Genomic DNA, 18,595 nt, shown 5'->3' with positions numbered 1-18,595 from the left:
ATTCGCGGAGAACAGGAAGAACGTTTCAGATAAATCAGGGATCGCAGCCGGTCTCGCGCGTCCGCTTTCATTTGCGTCGCTGTTCGCGAGACTGTTTGACTTGTACCGCTCGAAATGCGCTCCGCGTCGCTGACCGTTCTCCTGTGCATCTTCGAGTGTATCGGCGTCGTGCTCGCGATATGCACCGTGAGCGAACACCAAGGAGGTGAGGCGTATGTGTTCGACATACCGGGAATTTTTGAGAACTTATGATGGTGATGACGATTCAAGCTAGAGATAATTCTTCTTGCTGGTTTTACTTTGTATATGTGTTTGACGATCGAATAACATCGTGGTTCTAGGATTTCTAGATACCAGGAATTTTTGAGAACTTACGATGGCGATGACGGTTCAAGCTAGAAATAATTCTTCTTGCTGGTTTTACTTTGTATATATGTTTGACGATCGAATAACATCGTGGTTCTAGGATTTCTAGATACCAGGAATTTTTGAGAACTTACGATGGCGATGACGGTTCAAGCTAGAGATAATTCTTCTTGCTGGTTTTACTTTGTATATATGTTTGACGATCGAATAACATCGTGGTTCTAGGATTTCTAGATACAAGGAATAACACTAAAGCTACCAGACGGGTCAAAATGACCTATTCCTCATTCCTCCTTCCAAATGTTGAAAAGATAAATGTTTTCCTGAGAAATTATTAAAGAAATTAATTTACTAATGCGCAAACTGAATTGTAAATCACTTAAAGTTTCAATGGATGCACTTGTAATTTCCATACACAAATCTCAAAATGTCAATTCATCTGCTCGGTAGTTTTAATATTAATGCAACTCCTCTATGCTTCTTTCTTTTCCACCTTTCACCTCATACATTTCCTAGTCTCTTTTCCTCCGTCAAGAGCTACCATACCTATTATTAAAGCTAAAAGCACTATCATCACAGTGATACATTAAATAAACGTCAACTCCTCAGATTCCGGTCGTCGCGTGCAATGCCAGAACGCGAGCTTGCACTCGGTGCTGTCTCAACCGTCATCCAACGTGGGTACAATGATGATCCTAAACTCGATGCTGCGTCAGATACCGGAGCGAGCTTTCGACAATTACTCGACGAGCCTGCAGATCTTGAACATTCGCAAGTGCGGCATTAGGGAGATCCACGAGGGAGCTTTCTACGGGCTGGCCAGGTTGAAGAGGCTCAGCCTGTCCGACAACGACATCGCGGCGGTGAAGGAGGAGTGGTTCAGGGACACCGTCTACCTCGAACAATTGGACCTGTCCTACAACAAGATCAGCACACTGCAACCGATCATTTTCTCGAAAATGCTGCTGCTCAAGCGTCTCGACCTCACGGAGAATCGCTTGGCTTGCTTCGACTACAATAGCCTGCCTGGGGGCATCGATAAAGTCTACTTCGCCGGGAATCCCCTGAGCTTCCTGTGCCGCGGAAAGGTAAGAACTTTGAAGACTCTCGTGGAAATCGTGGTTTACAGTATGCGCGTCGTTGCTCTTTCTTGGACTGGTACGTTAACCCTTTGCACTCCGCTGGCTCTGTTATAGAGAGATAATTTGTCTGTTACGTGTCATGTTACATTGACCCCTTAACGCACAGTTTTTTTTTAAGAAAACCGGCCAAAAGAATATTAGAGAAGAATAGAGAAAATAGTGATTCCTACCAAGGAATACTATATATTTTCTCTTAGATCTGTTACTTTAATTGTGTTCTAGAAGCTTAGAATTTCCTTGGAACTACGGAACGCGTTTAGTGAATTCAAAGGCTCTATATTTGCTCTATAATTGCTTTTGATTGCTTTTGATTGATTTATGCTTTGGATATTTCACATATTTCATAGTATACTGTGCATTCTATGCAATATGGAGCCGTTGAATTCACTAAACGATGCGTTCCTTAGATTCAAGGAAATTCTAAGGCTCCAGAACACAATTAAAGTAACAGATCTACGAAAAAACAGTGTTTCCTACCAACGAATACTATATAATTGCTTCTGACTGACTTATGCTTTGAATTTCACACATTTCCCAGTATTATACATTCTACGCAATACAGAGCCATCGAACGAATTAAAAGTTCACAATCCAGTTCTAACGAATCGTCAGTACACGCGAGGCATCCTCGCGAGGGATTTCGCAAGTCGCAAGGGGTTAAGAGTTACAGAGTCCCCGGCGAGAGCAACGATGCGTCTCAAGCGAGGTTTGCGTATCGATTCCGAAACACTGCAGATGACACTGTGGATGCGGGACCACGGGGTGAGCTACAAGTCCGGGACCGACGAGAAGGAGACGTGGTTGGACAAGCTACTTTGGCTCTGCGCCATCGACGACCCGGCGGCCGCGGAATCTGAGCTGCTGATCAAACAGTGCGTGATCATGAATCTGTTCAATCAGCTGCGGACCGGTTTGACCACGGCCGATAGCTACCCCCGCTACTTCTCGAAATGCGTGGATCCTGGATACTTTCTGATCGACTGCGTACTGAAGGAAGCTGAGCCGCACCGGACTGACACGAACGCGAACGTGATCTCGAATCTTCTGTTGTACCTGCGGCACGCCAAGTCTGGCTGAGGATTTACATTTTTATTGTCTATTCACCTAACCTCTTGCTGTACTTCGACACGTTGAGAAAGATGTTATACTTTTTGTTTGACATCGGTGCGTGACACCGGCAGTGTCGAGGTTAACCCTTTGAACTCTAGGCTCCAATATTGCACCAGGAATAATGTTAGATATTTTAATGAATTTTAAGAAAACTACCTTAAGATTATTTGATTTTCCACACATCCAAATTTTGTACTAAGGAAAATAAAAGATTGAAGAAATGTTATAGCATTTCCTATTTTTGCTAGGAATACTATAAAAATTCCAGTTGCTGATAAATTACAAAACAACCTAGAGTGCTAAGGGTTAACCCTTTGAACTCCGTAGGCTCCAATATTGCACCAGTTCTAATATTAACCCTCTATGGGCCGAATTTTGTTTCGTGATAATAAGAAAATTTATGCAGCATGAAATTAATAAATATTAACGTATGAACATAAATTAACAATGTATTCAATAGTTTTAATACCTTTATTAACATACCTTTAATACCGCGATTATTGATATCTTGAAGGCATTCAATGTTCAAAATTATCTTGAAAAACAATAGTTCTACTTGAGTACTATAATGAATGTCTGAAGAAACTGAAAATAATCTATTGTTCCAATTTCTATAAGAATCGCATATTAATCGTATTAAATGCTCGGAAGTTTTATTGTTAACCCTTTGCACTCGAGGAGCGCCTTACAGTCGTCACCTGATTCGACGCAGGAAACTTATAAAATTTTCAATTCAATATAAAACCTTGTGTAATGTATCAACACGTAAAGCATCGAAGTAAAATAGTTCTGTCTCTTAATTTATAGAGAATAATCGACTGTGTTAGTTGCGAGAAATATCGTTAATATTTAGACAGAAAGTAATGAATACTTTCAATGAAAAATATTGTCGAGAGCAAAGGGTTAAACATGTGTTATTTTATAAAATTTTAAGAGATTCTTAAATCATCACGGTGCAAGAAGATTTTAGGTTATAAATGTATCGTTCGTTCATGGTGTTCGCGAAGAAAATATACGCAGTGCGTACGGTGTGGCCGAATGGGGAAGCATTCCACTTTGCGGCGTAAAAACCACCCCTACGCGATTGTTCAATCGATGCAGGGAGTTAACGATCAGGTCGTAAACGTGGAAAAGTCGAGAGCCGGGCGAAGTTTGATCGTCGTAGTACAAGCTTCCTCGAGGAATTTACAATTTCACTGTTTCTTCAGCTGCGGGCTGTATCCGCCACATGTGGCCGACGAGAAAAGTTGCAGTAAAAATATACAATCCAATAATAAGTGGTTCTTTATTGCGGGGCAATAGTACGCTACGATCTAAGAGAAAATAATCTGAGGATTTTCGAACCTGAATGGACCATGATCAATATGAAGATACTGCTATGACGATCAACATGAATATAAATATTAACACGACGGCTAAGATGAATATAAAGATACCTGTGAAATATAATATTTAGAACAGTGCTACGAATGAAACTGAAATATAAATTTTATTGTAAATTCATATGGAGTAATATAAATATTAATAACATAGATATTATGACGGTCAAGATGAATATAAATATATCTGTGAATTATAATATTTAAAAGACTACTATGAATAAAAATGATCTTCATGAATTTCAAGGCCAAGTTGAGTAAAAAATGATGTTTTCCGTTTAAATTGGTACTCACCGGAAGGAGCGCTGCCGCTGGGTCGCAGCGACATGCCAATGGACGATATCTCGTCGGCAAAGAAATAATTGTCGCGTTGTCCATGCCGGCAAGCTCGGTTTTTGTCCGGCATAATTACGCCCAGCTTGTCCTGGCCCGCCAGCGTTTATCGACTACAGGGCATTCCCTTTTCGTTCACCGTCGCATCGCTCCTCGCGTCACGAGGTCATCTTTAGCCCCCAAAACATTCGCAAACATTCTTTTAACGCTAGAACCGCCGACCAGTGGAACTGACTTTTTCAAACTTTTCTATAGGAACTCTAATAGAGTACCTAAACCCTTAACGGACCGGAAGTATCTCAAGTTTACTGTCAAAAAATACTGTGGATAACAAACAGAAAGAAATTCAGAGAAGAGACCTAGCACAGTAGTTAACGCGTTAATGGTGAATATTATAAGAATGGTGACAAAAATAATAAAATGAATATAAAAGAATAATATAAAATAGAAATAATAAAAGATAAAAATAGTAAGATAAGATGAAAATAATAAAATGAATATGAAAGAATACTATAAAATAAAAATAATAAAATGACATAGCTCCGTTAAGGGTCAAGATCTCTATTGCCCCTCGACTCAGTTTGCCAAGTCAACTTCAGCGATTCCCCCATCTTCCCTCGATCCCCAATAATCCCATCCCCCTCAATAATTACTAAAGAACCGCTATTCAGCAGTTCCACTGCAAAATCCATTCTCCGATCACCGAGGTATCGCGAGAGAACCAAGTCGCGCGAAACGAACAGCGAACTGTCCCGAGTAACAATGGAAACCGCGCGCTTTGTTTCTCAGTCGATCAATTGTAACCGTCAGCCATCGACATTTGTTGGCGACACGTCGGTTCCATTGAAAAAAAAAAAAAAAAAAAATAGAAAGAACAAGAAAAAACGGAGCGAACTAACCGAACAACATTCAGTTAGCCGACAAGTTGGACGCTTAGACAGAGTTGCCGCCATTTTTGCGACGGCAGGGCCGCCATGTTCGCGCCGGGACAAAAGAGGATGGCGCAGGCACGCGGCCGACCGACATTAATCACTTGTGCGCGGCGAACAATGGGGGATTGTGCCTGCTAACGAAATGTGATTAATTTCGATTATCAACCGAGCGAGACCGAGGGAGGCCGGTTATGAAACGGCGATCCGCCGGTCATCGTCGGTTCCGCCGATCTAATTGTATCGCTCGAAAAATAGCTGACAGCCTTGTCAACCGGTTAACAAACCATCATCGTTGCCGTCATTCCCGTCGGGCTTTCAACGCTCATTGTCCAACTTTGTCCTTTGTCTTCGAGGTGTGCCGGTCGGATCGTCTCGGCCGAATTTCGTATCCAGGTCGAATATTTTATGCAGCACGCGGGATAATAGGAAAATCCAATCTCGCCGCGTTTCCTCGGGCGTTCCGAGGATCCGCAGTAAGAATATAGCCGACTACCGAATGGTCTTCTCACGGTGAGAGATCGGTCTTTAACAGTTTCAACGGAAGTTTCACTACCGGCAATTAGAATAACTTATTTGGAATTTATCGTGGAAGTTGTAGGAGTGAATGAAAAAGGAATGTCTAGCGGTATACTAAACTTTAGAGACATCTGGAAGTTTGAATTTCCAAGTTGAATAGAATATTTCGACTCGCTGGTTTTGTTGAATTAGAGTGATCTCTAGCGACTGCGGAGCTATTGCTTAAATTTCTGGATTAACCCCCTGCAATTCGAGTTCATCTTTCTTTCCGACAATTCCGTATTGTTTTAGGTACTTTACTCGACGTGTATTTCAAAAGACACTTGTCACTGATGTTATTATGAATAGTATAATAACGTAACACGATTTAACTATTAGTGCCACGGGTTTCTGCGAGAATCCGTTCGAAAAGCGTCAAACTGCGCTTCTTTTGTTTCAACTCAGAAACAAAAGAATTCTAAAGACAATTCTACCGTTTCGTTTCTCTATTTCCAAGCCGGTGACATTAGAAATGAAAATAAGTTAGAAGAATAAACAGACAAATGAGTTTGTGTCAGAAATTCTTGGCACTCGGATAGTTAAGAACGTCTCGACGGAGGAGCACAGGTTCGAATAAATCTGATATCGAGGCGCATTCGACACAGAAGTGCAAAGGGTTAAGCTGACGGAGGCTGGCGAGGGTACAGGAAGCGGGCGAGCTGGCTCCCCGGCTCGGTGTATTACTTTTGCCCGAGTTGACCCAGAATCCAGGCCAGCCGGGGACGCGAAAAAGAGATTGATAGCGGGTCCGGACGATTCGCCCATTGTCCGCGCGCCCGCCCGCCCGCCCGCTCGCTCGCCGATTAACGACGCCAATTAAACGATCGTGGATCGATGGCGGCCCGGCCACGGTTTAATCAACGACGCCGACACGTTACACGCGAATTAAACGTTAAACCGAAAACCGGGTCAAGAGTCCAGCCGAGGTCGACCCGGCGGGGTCGTCGACACCGCCCGTGTTTCCCGGCCCGCTCGCGCGCTCGCTCGCTCTCGCGTTTCCCGTGCGCAATTTATCGGCGATCGGCGAACAAAAAAAAATAAAACACGAACGTCGAAACTTACGGCCGGGAATGGTACGCCGCGTTAATCGATAACGGTAAGCGACGGCGAATCCCTGCGCTCCGGGACCAAGCGAAATTGGGAATGCTGCCGATCATGGAAGGTGTTCGGCGATGAAACCGATGGACACTGGTGGATTTTGTTGAAGATTGATTTGAGATAGACTTGTTAGAGTTGGAATCAGTGGCGGCTCTATTCAACCGAATTTCCAGTTGATATTATTGATAACGTTTCATATGAGAGCTTTTTTCTTTAACCCCTTGCCGTACAATGTGAGACTCGCGATGAAGATTTCTAGACTAATTTAACAATCAATGTTGTTCATTACCCACGGATTAAAACAAATATTTTGCTGTTATCAATGTATTATCTTCAAATGAAATTTCCACCTGAAGTAGAATGGAAAATTTTGTAGTATTTATTACAAATAGTCGATAGTAAAATATTACACGAGCTTAGTAACGAAAGTAAATAGTAAGGGGTTAAAGAATCTTCGTCAACAAAGGGTTAGTTCGACAATATTCCATTGTAAATCAATTTCTCACGGTGACTTCAGGTGCAGTTCATCAGAATGTTTAGTACCGTTGAACCAAAACGCTTCGAGAAGCGGAACTTCTGATTCAGCGACGAGAGCTGATCCAAGACGGAGAAACGGAGGAAAGTGATCGCGAGCGAAATCGCGAGGAAAAGCTCGAAGATCGTGCAAGAGTCTCTTCCGAATATTAAATCTGGCATTCCACTTATCGCGGAGATTAGAATACTTCATTTTGTATTTCTTTCATTCGATTTGACTGCCCAGCGACGGTAATCTCCAATTTTCGTTACTCGAATTTCGGGGTTTCGTGCAGAAGCGGCGTCTCGTCGCAGCTCGCGGAACAACATCCGCAGTGAACCAATATCTCGAAGGGGCGCGGAAGATTGCGGTGCAGTCTCGAGGTGTTACGAACGCCGAGGAATAAGCGCGTTCCATTAGCGAGCGCGTCAAAGCTGCCGCAATCTTCCTAAGCCGCGGAGGATCTCCGGGGGGGATCCCCCCTGCCGCCATTAACTCCCGTCGTCTCTTTCTTCCCGCGAGAAAGACCGGAGAAATAAAGAGTCCGCGCGCGCGGCACAATGGAAGAGGATCAGCCGCGAAACGCCGCGACCTCGCCGTGGACTCTTGACCTTTTCCGAACGGTTATCCTTCGCCGGCATTGCTTCGTGCTAACGATCCTTTCGGCGCTGAGAGGGGCGGCCGCGAGAGGGTTGCGCGAACTACTACGACCGGCGGGGGCGGGGAGGGGGCGCCAGGGAAACCAGGGCATACGTATGTCATACACTCTCATGATTATGCATGAGAGGGTTGCCGGTATCGCGAAGGTAGGACAGATCGATTCCGCGTTCTCGCCGCGCGCCCCTTTTGTGTCCTCGCGGTCCTCGCCTGGCGGTGGTCACTGAAGCGCCTCGAATTGTTTTGACTTTGAACGAACGGGTGGGAGCACGGACATCATTCGATTCCGGGGATGGTATTGGCTCGGTGAGTTTTCGATGATTCCATGGAGTCTCGGAGGTCTTTGGAGACTTGATCAGATTTCGATTGTTTATTGTCTTTGTATATAACTGTATGGGTTGATGATATTCTTAACCCTTTGCACTCGAGAGGTGATTCACTCATCATTTGATTTCATAGAGTAAAACTCGTCAAACACAGTTAACTGGTTAAAGTTTAAAGAAATTAGAAAATGGAAAGTTTGACTTAACCGTATTGACTGATATAATATGTAACAGTTAATAATAATATTATTATTAAACAAGCGAAAGTCTGACCATCGAGTCGCCAGATCTATCAAGACTTTCAGTTTCGTTCCAAGGAATCATTGAAACGCAACTTACCAAGCATTTAAGACCATCACAGAATCGAATGATACTCGAATCGCTTCGAACATTCATGGTATTGAAAAGTTTCGAATCACTTCGAACATTGATATTCGATTGTGCGTCGTTATCCTCGATCCCTGGACGCTCTCTCATCCTCCCGCGCGATCGCGTTTGCTAATGCGCGGCGAAAATTAGTGGACGCTTTCGGGGAACAGTCTACGGGAACAAAAGAGAACGCGGTTAATGCGGGGAAACAGAGAGCTGCGTGATCGTGCGAGCCGTTCACTCGGGAAAGTACGGAACGCTAATAAAAAAGAAAAACCTTCGAGCCGACGAGCAATTAAACTGCCCGGTTATATATATATATATATATCCTCCCATGCAAACGACGAGATTACATTTCACAACACTTTAATTGATCTGCACTTTACCGTGTTCCATTAACGCTTTAATTGATCCGTACGTCGGTGTATTTTATTAACGTTTCAATTGATTTACATTTGTATCTTTCTAATAATCGTCGAGGAAGAAATCTGAAACGACTCGCCTCGACCTGTTTGGTAGTTCCACTGTTACGTTGGTAAAATATAGAAAGCAGAGAGATTCGTTGGAATTATACGCATAAAGAAGCGGCCGAGTGTTTTGGTATTAAAGTTGGAAATGTTTAGAAAGTGGACTTGATTAGCTTGATATATGAAAGACTCGTATATAGGATGTCTGAATTATTATTACCCGGAGCTTCTCGCGGAAACGCTGGACGTAAGGAAAAATGACGGACAGTCTTTGCTTGGGTTTCTCGTTTCCAAGACAATTACCGGGTAACGTTAAACGGTCGTTAAAAAGAATTACCCAGCAATAATAAACGATTGTCGGAAAAATTACGAGTAACTAATAGTAATGAACGATTACCAGAAGTTTATAGATAACTACTATCAATAATAAACGATTATCAGAAAAATTATAGTTAACTACTATCAGTAATAAACGATTACCAGTAAGATTATAGTTAACTACTATCAATAATAAACGATTGCCAGAAAGATTACGAGTAACTAATAGTAATAATCGATTACGAGTAAGATTATAATTAATTACTATCAATAATAAACGATTGTCAGAAAGATTTCGAGTAACTAATAGTAATAAACGATTACCAGTAAGATTATAGTCAACTACTATCAATAATAAATGATTGTCAGAAAGATTCTAGTCAACTACTATCAATAATAAACGATTACCAGTAAGATCATAGTCAACTACCATCAACAATAACCGATTACCCAAAAAGATTCCAAGTAATATTCCAAGCACCAACAAACATCGCCAACTTCCGTGGCTTCTCTAGCAACAAAACGCACCGTGTAAGTAATTTCGCTCACGTCAGTAAGTACTTACACGTGCTTTATTGCACAGGGAACGTTGTACTGGCCGATACCATCAACAGCAGAGGTCCGCATACAAAATGAACCGTGCGCTCCGGGCAGAGCGACAGGGCTACGTAACATAAAACTTGCAACACCGAGGGAAGACGGAACGGGCAGTGAATAGAATCTAACGAATCCTCAACATCGATCGGCCTTTTCAACAATGTCAATGCCGTCGTAAAAGTTCGACGGCAATTTTCTCGGCGTTGCAACTTTTATGCGGAACACGGCGCGCGCGCGCATTGATTGCGGTTTAGGAACGCGAGTCGAGTACTCCGTGCGATTAGCCTCGCGGCCTACATTATATTCGAGCGGATTTTATATTTCGCTGGTGCACGCGTCACGTGTTCTCCGCGGATGATCCCCGGGCCGAGGGGGAGGAGAGAAGAAGCGAGCCCGAAATCAAAGGAGGCGCGGTTGAAAAGAAGCGCTCTCGAGGACCGTGAGAAATTAGTTGCGCGCGGACCAGATGAAAAGACGCCGGCACGGTGAATGCGTTCCAACGATTCAAACGAGCAATTGTTTCTCGGGGCTAATTAAAATCCGGAGCAGCTCGACGCTGCTCCGTCGCGGAGACGGAGTCTCCGTGTTCCGCGCTGACGGACCTCGCGTTTAACGCGTTGAACGCCGTGGGGGTCACCGGTGACCCCCAGGCAAATCGGATTACTATAATTCACTCGATTAACCCCTCAACTTGCACGCTCGAGTTAATTCGAGCGCGCTAAACAGGCCAAACTGCGAAAATAACAATGTGAAAGCAAAGAAAAAAAATTGTTTTATTGATATTTATCATTTATATGAGATTGCAAGCTATAACATTTATTGAAGAATAAAATATAGCCTTTTTCCATGGAACAGAAGCGCAGTGTATCAAAATTGATTTTTTTGGCCGGTTTTTAAAAAAAAAACTGAATATTTCAGATTAAATTTTGCGTTGATACGTGAGATAGTTGAATAAAACTCTGTTGCTTAATTTATCTATGAATTATAATTAGTTTCAAGCATCACCTATATCTCGTCAGAAAATGTTGAATATTACTTGTGAAAAACGTCTGGAGTGCAAAGGGTTAATTAAGAAATAACAATCGGTGACGTGAGATAGCTTCTGCATGGAATTGTCAACGATGTGTCAAACCTCTAAATTCTAAGATCTAAATGAACGAATTATTCTAAGAACGATACAAGGAACTTTACACTAAATTTCCGTAAATATACTGTTAACTGGAAATACACTGAATTGACGGTTGTTACATTGTAGAACTGATATATCCGAAATAACTGCTATAAAAGCGTTAAACTATTATCAGTTTTAATTTTCAAATATTCATCAGTTACTATATATTATCATCCCCAATAACAGAAACAGAATTTCTATTATTATTCTGTAGTTATAAATATTTCCTCGATTCTCGTCGACCGTTCCAAAGCCAATACGATAACAGCTCGAGCCGCGTACTCGAAGAACCGTTTGCGCTTCAACGCGGTCGCATTAATATAATCGTAATTAATACGTTTAAAATCCGGGAGAAATTCGGGCACGAAATTAAGAACTCCGGCAGAACGAGCCCGCCGAGAAAGCGCGTCGCTGGACCGACGGATCCGCGGAAGAAACGGATACAGTTGGAACCGGCACACATTCGACCGTTGATTTCCTTTTCTACGCAATTCCGCGAGAGTGCACGCACGCTTCGGGGCCGACTTTCTAAGCGGCACGACTCGCGGAATCTCCCGTTGGATTTTCGGGTGGAAACGAAGCTAGAAATAAAACCATAATGCATCACCGGCGGAATTCGGCCGAGCGTTCCGCTGATCTTCCGTTGATCAACGGCGGATCACGGTGTCCCGACGGCTCGGGAGGAGATAACGCCCTTAAATTTTCGCTACTTTACTGCACCGGCCCGGATCACATTTACATAATCCTCCGGAGCACCGGATAATGCCGACGCCGCGAGTTGTTTTTCTCTCTCGACCGCGCGATGCACTGGACACCGGATTTATGGCTGTGATTTTAGCGCCGTTTGCGTTCACGCTTTCGCCACCCCCGCAGGGGTGAACTTTCGCGATTACCTCGCGTTTTGTAAATAAGTGGTGTCTGCCCTGCTATCGGAAAATCATCGTGTTTCCAGCTATTTCTAAATATTAACCCTTTGCACTCGGACATTGTGAAATTTCGTATTTAACGTTGAGTCTTGAGTAATCCGTCGATACGTGAAATGTGGAAATAAAATACCATTCTTATGTTGTGAATAGATTGCTCGTTAAGTTGAGAAAAATGTCATCTATATCTTGTAAAAATAAATTGAACTCCCATGCAATCGAAGCAGTTCTCTCAATAAAGCAAAACCTAAAGGGGCAAGATTCTTCGTAACGATTACATTACTCTCCTTATATCTCACACATTCAAAAACTTAGTTCGATGCGTCACCAAGAAAATGAATAATCAAGATTACGTCAAAAATGGTGTCACTCGTATTCAGGTGACGTGGTAGTCAAAGTGTTAAACAATGAAACAAGGAAACTACGCACTAACTCTTTCATTAATTAAATCACTTGTCAGCGAGTTAGCTTCCCAAACACAATTTCATCTCGTCGAAACGTCGATCGTGCAAAGGGTTAAATCTGAATAAAATATTCAGCGACCAATAGTAAACGCGTCGGACATCCGCCAACAATACACATCATTAACTCCAATTACAGTCCCGATAAACCCCGGTCGCTGGAAACACGTCCGAGCGCTGCCTGAGATATCATTAGCAATTCTCCGCGGCTTATAATCAAGTGCAACGGCGTGGTTGCCACGGCTAAGTCGAGCATCCACGGCAGCAGACCTCGTGCAAATTTCATGCTACCTCGTCACCGTATCGCGACACGTCTTCCCATTAAATCTCATTGAAACCGCGCTCCCACGCGTGTCAGCGGCTATGACGCGCGACTAGGAGGACCTCGTGGGTGGCGACGTGTCGCGCGTCGGGCTCGTTAGGTTTTCGATCGCATCGGCCACTGTGTGACCGGCGTTCAACCCTTCCGCCGTCGGTGCAAACGACGGACGATTGGGAAAATGTGCTCTATGAATTTTGTAGACTCAATTTTTCATAGAGCAAGATTTCATACAGCAAAATACACGAGATGGAAAAAGTATATTAAATCATTTGATTGAGTTGCATTATTGTTATATGTTCATCTAGCTGAATGTCGCATTAAGTAGTATTATTTATAATATAGAAATGGTTCCAAATGATCAACGTGTAATTGAATGAACTATAGAAATTCGAAAACGAGAACTAAGAATCGAAGGGCAATGAAATTAGAGAGTGAATAGAGCTAGAAACTTGACGCTTTGAGTTACGCGTCACCCGAGTGACAATTCTCAATGGAAAATTGATGATCTTAAGAAACAAAGTTGACGTTACAAAGAAACTTTATCAAACTTAACCGCGAAAAGTTTCATTAAGATAATTGCTCCAACTCTGCGACTTTCATGAGTGTAGACCGGTGAACGCGTTAAAGGGTTAATCCCTTGCTATACAATGACGAGCGAAACTATCTATTTCTAGACGAATTTAACAACAAAGTGTTAAACCCTCAAATGAAACTTCCATTTCAAGTAGAATGGAAAACTGCGTTTTCAGAAATGTCGATAGTGAAATGTTACAGGAGTTCGGCAGCAAAAGTAAATAGTACGGCAAGGGGTTAAAGCTCAACCACGTCAGACGTAATGGCGTCTCGCGAGCGGAATTTTTTTCTCTGCGTAGAAAACGCGAAAGGTTAAGGCCAGTCGCGGCCAGAGTCGCTCTAACGCCGCGGCCACCGCCGCCGGGGGACAAAGATCAATACTTTTCCCCTTGGCCGGCGTGCGCCGTGGATTTCTGCACAGACCGGGCCACCCTCGGGCCGACCCCTACCACGGGACTTCGCGAGCCCCCCCTTCGACACTCAAGACGCCGGCCCTGCGTGCCCCGTTAGCCCTGTTTCGCCCTGTTCAGCCCGGACCGCTAGGGCGCTCGACCTGCGCGCTTCGACGCGCGACGGACGCTTCTTTCTTGTTTTTACGTTTTAACCCTTTGCACTCGGAGATCTTTCATTAGATGTATTCAACATTTTTCAGTGATTTCTGGACGATGTTCTTTGAAACGAGCTTAATGAGAGAACATACATAAATTAGGAAACAAAGTAATTATTTCAAGATTCCAGATATTTATGGATTACACGAAGCTTAACACTAGAACTACCGAGCATTTAATACGATTAATATGCAGTTCCTATAAAAATTGTAACAATAGATTATTTTCAGTTTCTTCAGACATTCATTATAGTACTCAAGTGGAACTATTTATTTTTAGAATCATTTCGAATATTCAATGCTTTGAAAATATCAATAATTGTTAAACAAAAAAATCGAAACCAGTCATTTTGACTGGTACGGTAGTTCTAGTGGTAATACTGTGTGTAAGACTTTATAATTTTGGTATGTCAAAGCAAATGGTGACTGAGTCACCCCTCGAGTGCAAAGGGTTAACCCCTTGCCTTGCAATAACGTGTCAGACACGTGGTGTACACTTTAACCCTTTGCCTTAGAATAACGTGTTAGACACGTGTGTAGATTTTAACAATTGCATGCTTTTAGTTTTACAATCGTGCCCTGAAACGTAGTTTTGTTTAAATTGATTCGGCTTGTTAAATTGTGAGAGCTTCAAATAATTTAATGTTTAAAAAATTCAGTATCCGTAAAATTGACGAGTTCCGTAAATCTAGCGTTAATATACGAATTACTTATCAAACGATTTAACGTTCACTAACGGTTCGAAATAATATAATTCCCTTTGGAATTACGACGCGAGAGGTGAACGTTTCAGGATCCAGCTTCCGGAGAACATTTTTCCGCGCAAACGCGAATACAGTACTGGGTTGACTCATAACTTCGTGTGAATGTTTGTCTAGTCATCCTTGCATCATTAAAATCTAATTGAAGAATACATTTAGCGGAAGTGGGCAGTACGATGATAAAACAGAATGCAACCGAACAGCGAATGTATAATCCAAAATTTGTTTTCATTAGAAGTAAACTGTGCTCCCCAATGAAAATAAAAGTTATAGATTCGACAGTTCACAAACATTACTGTACACTTGATTCTAGAGCCATCGTGAAAGTAATGGAGAAAGAATATATAAAAACGATTATCAAATCGAAAACATTAATACTAGGTTTACTGGCATTTATTGTTTATTCTATTGTTCCTGGGGAAGTTGATATTCGTTCATTTAGATTTTGGAAATTGTAGACGTAGAAATAGACAATCAGGATTCATACTGTAATTGGATCAACGAAAACCTATTGAAACATTTACCAAATAATGTCTATAAAATTCAATCCGCGTGAAATCGACGCGTTCCGTAAACCTAGTGTTAACATTAACGAAACAAGAAAAACCGAACGTCTACGACGAGTTAATTTGTCTTCTCCGGTTAACAAGTTAGGGTAACTCACTCGAAACATCGAGCTAGGCAGATGTCAGCGTTTGGGAGCACAAATCCACCGAGATCCCCGATTAATTCCGTCTCCGGCAGTATCGCGGGCGGATGTTAACTCGCAAATACGGGAATTGAATTTTCGGGGGAGCAATCTAACTCGTATCTCAACGCAGGCGACGGTGGAAGTTTCCGCGTCGACGTCCGCCCGATAAAACGTGTTCCCGTGAAAACTTTTTCCGCCGCGTTAAAGTGCCGCAATGCAGGATGTACACGCGGTAGCTCCGGGCGATCCGCGTCCTAGCCGTATCAACGTCCGAATATATACTTCAAGCGGAACGAATAAAAGATGAGGGACTGCTAACCAATCTCTCTGAACAAAAGGGTACATTTGAATCGCGAAACGGAGGAATGTGTCCCTTTGATCTGGTAACTTGGTAATTCTTTTCATCGCGAACAGAGAAATGTAACTCGCAGAGAGTGACGTTAATGGAACAACGATTTCGCAGTTAACTATGTGAAACCTTTGACTGCAGACGCATTCCTGTAATTGTTCACTATTAACCTACTGCGATCTTATGATTGTACAATAGGTTTACCATTAACAATTACAGAAATTAATACAAATGAATTTATAAAACAACTCTTGGAAAATAGGTATCACATGAAATTCGACATAAAGATATCTACAAGATAACAGAAGAATTTCAATTCAAATAACTCTAACACTAGGCATATTGGATCTTAGAAATATTATTTTGTAAATGTTCACGCCGATTTTGATTGATGCGATCACACTGACATGTACCCCAATTACTATCAAATCTCCAGTTTCCATAATCTAAATAAACGAGCATCGATTCTTTTAGGAATAATAGAATAGAGTGTACAATAAATGCCCGTAAACCTAGTGCTAATATCCATATTCGTTTTTTGCTTGGCACATTACAAGGCAAGAGGTTAACACATTGAATGCATAGACAGAATTAAGTATTGAATCATTACATATATATTAGCATAAGTAGCATTACTTAGAATATAGAAACATTTTCAAATAATCAACGTTCAACTGAAAAAACTACAGTAATTCGTTTCGGTTGGACGGCATTCAACGTGTTCATGAAACTGTTCACCTAATCGCCAACACGATACCCTCGAGCCGTATTCCTCCGCTGGCTCTCATTTACCGAATAAAATCTAACAGAAACCATCCCCGATCAGTGTCGCGCCGGCGAGCGCTCGCGGTTATTACATTTCCGGTCCCCAGACGTCCTCCGCGAACCGTCTCTTTCTCTTTCCCTCCGCTCGGGTTCCAGTGGCTCGGTCCCGGAGCTCGCTCGAGTACGATTTAGAAATTCAAATGGAACCGTCGCAGCCCGAGAAACTGCTCTCGAGACGAGCCCTCAGACCGTGTTACCTTCCACCGGGCGGTAGCTTGAACGGCATCGTTGAACTTTCGATTGTCGCGGAACAATTCCGGCTACGAGGTAAATGGTAATGCGTCCGGAAGCGAACGGTGTTGCTCCTCGAAGGCTGGGGCGCACTGGGTCACGAAGGTAGTCGAACGGCCGCGATTAACAATTCAAGGGAAACGTAGGATCAATCGAGCCGGCAGATCTTGAACTTGTTTGATCGCCGAGATTTCTACGGCCGAGGGAAAGCATTGCGGCTATGATCGCGCGATGAAAAGATTCTGCCTATAATGAACAAAGAATGCTTAGTGAGTTACTGAGAGTTAGAAGAAAGAAGATAGGAAGATTCTAGATTGATTAGTGACGAATGGAAATTATAGCTGTTGGATATTAGAAATAATCAAAGAAAGAATGTTTAGTGAGTTACTAAGATTTAGAAGAAAGAAGGTAGGAAGATTTTAGATTGATTAGTGACAAATGGAAATTATAGCTGTCGGATATTAGGTATAATCAAAGAAAGAATGCTTAGTGAGTTACTAAGATTTAGAAAGAAGATAGGAAGATTTTAGATTGATTAGTGACAAATGGAAATTATAGTCGTTGGATATTAGGAATAATAAAAATAATACCAATTTTGAAGATACAAGACACTGCGATTTCTCTGGAACTTCGAACTTGAAATCCTAAAAAATAATATATCAATATTCTTAATGGAAATGTTGGTTATTTTTAGATTTTTTATAGTTGAGTCACGATCATTGTAAATGCCGTTGCAGATAGTTCACAGTGATATTTCACAATTATCCCTGTGTACGAAGTTCATCATAAAGATTCGTGTATCGTGGATCGTCCGAGGCTTCCGTGACCCAGAGTAATTAAGAGGGAAATTCGTTCCCGCGAATCGCGTGCGCGGACGAACTTGCCGAGCCGCGCAAAATTCGAAATAATAAAGGGAACGAGATTTAAGCGGGCCTTGGGGTGTACGGGACACGCGAGCGGCGCGTCGGATTTAACTCTCTGGAATACGTAAGTCGGAGTTGGAATTCGAAGCTTCTTTCGAGAGTCCCAATCGAAGACGGAATCGTAACAATTTTGTAAATAGTGAACTTCTGTTTTTTACCTCTGAACAAGCTAGTAATCTTAAATTATAATAATAGTAATAATATTAATAATCTTCAAATTTCAAATTTTTGACACTAAAACTACCAGACGGCTCAAAATGGCCCCTTCCTGATTTCTTTCGCAATTATTACAAAGATAAGTTTATGTGAGCAATCATTGAAGAAATTGGTTTGCTAATAGGTAAACTACATTGTAAATCAGTTAAAGCCTCAATAGATGCATTCTTGGAGTTTCTATACAGGGATTTTAAAAAGTCAATTATTCGGTAGTTTTAGTGTTAAATTCTCAGAAATTAAAATTTCCAAATTTCCCTTCGCACAGAACAGAAATGTCCGAGTACTTTGCTACATCATTTTGTCTAATATATCCTCCTTGCGTCATCGCCCAAATTATTTCACCAAGATCCTCTAAGAAATTCGGTATTTCATTTGAACGATT

At 42.2% G+C, this 18,595-nt stretch overlaps 2 protein-coding genes across 9 annotated transcripts in view; one reads left to right on the top strand and one right to left on the bottom strand.

Annotated features, from left to right (window-relative positions):
• LOC116425559 (apoptosis-resistant E3 ubiquitin protein ligase 1) overlaps positions 1-18,595 on the bottom strand; it is a 37,090-nt gene that overhangs the window by 10,050 nt on the left and 8,445 nt on the right. For 6 of the 8 annotated variants that reach the window (XM_076371149.1, XM_076371152.1, XM_076371150.1 and 3 more), the window contains one exon: positions 4,292-4,500. The exons of the other annotated variants lie outside the window; for them this stretch is intronic. In XM_076371149.1, coding sequence (XP_076227264.1) covers positions 4,292-4,403 — 112 coding nt within the window. In that variant the 5' untranslated portion in view covers positions 4,404-4,500. The remainder of the gene's footprint in view (positions 1-4,291; positions 4,501-18,595) is intronic. 8 annotated transcript variants of the gene reach the window in all.
• Positions 36-3,066, top strand: LOC116425561 (uncharacterized). Its single transcript, XM_031973475.2, has 3 exons — positions 36-205; positions 976-1,454; positions 2,244-3,066. The coding sequence occupies exons 1-3, from the start codon at positions 115-117 to the stop codon at positions 2,583-2,585; spliced, it is 912 nt and encodes a 303-aa protein (XP_031829335.2). The 5' UTR covers positions 36-114; the 3' UTR covers positions 2,586-3,066.

This window comes from Nomia melanderi, chromosome 9, assembly GCF_051020985.1.
Source record: "Nomia melanderi isolate GNS246 chromosome 9, iyNomMela1, whole genome shotgun sequence".
Lineage (NCBI taxonomy): Eukaryota > Metazoa > Arthropoda > Insecta > Hymenoptera > Halictidae > Nomia > Nomia melanderi.
The sequence above is the reverse complement of the archived record's forward strand: the minus strand, read 5'-3'. Positions and strand labels throughout refer to the sequence as shown.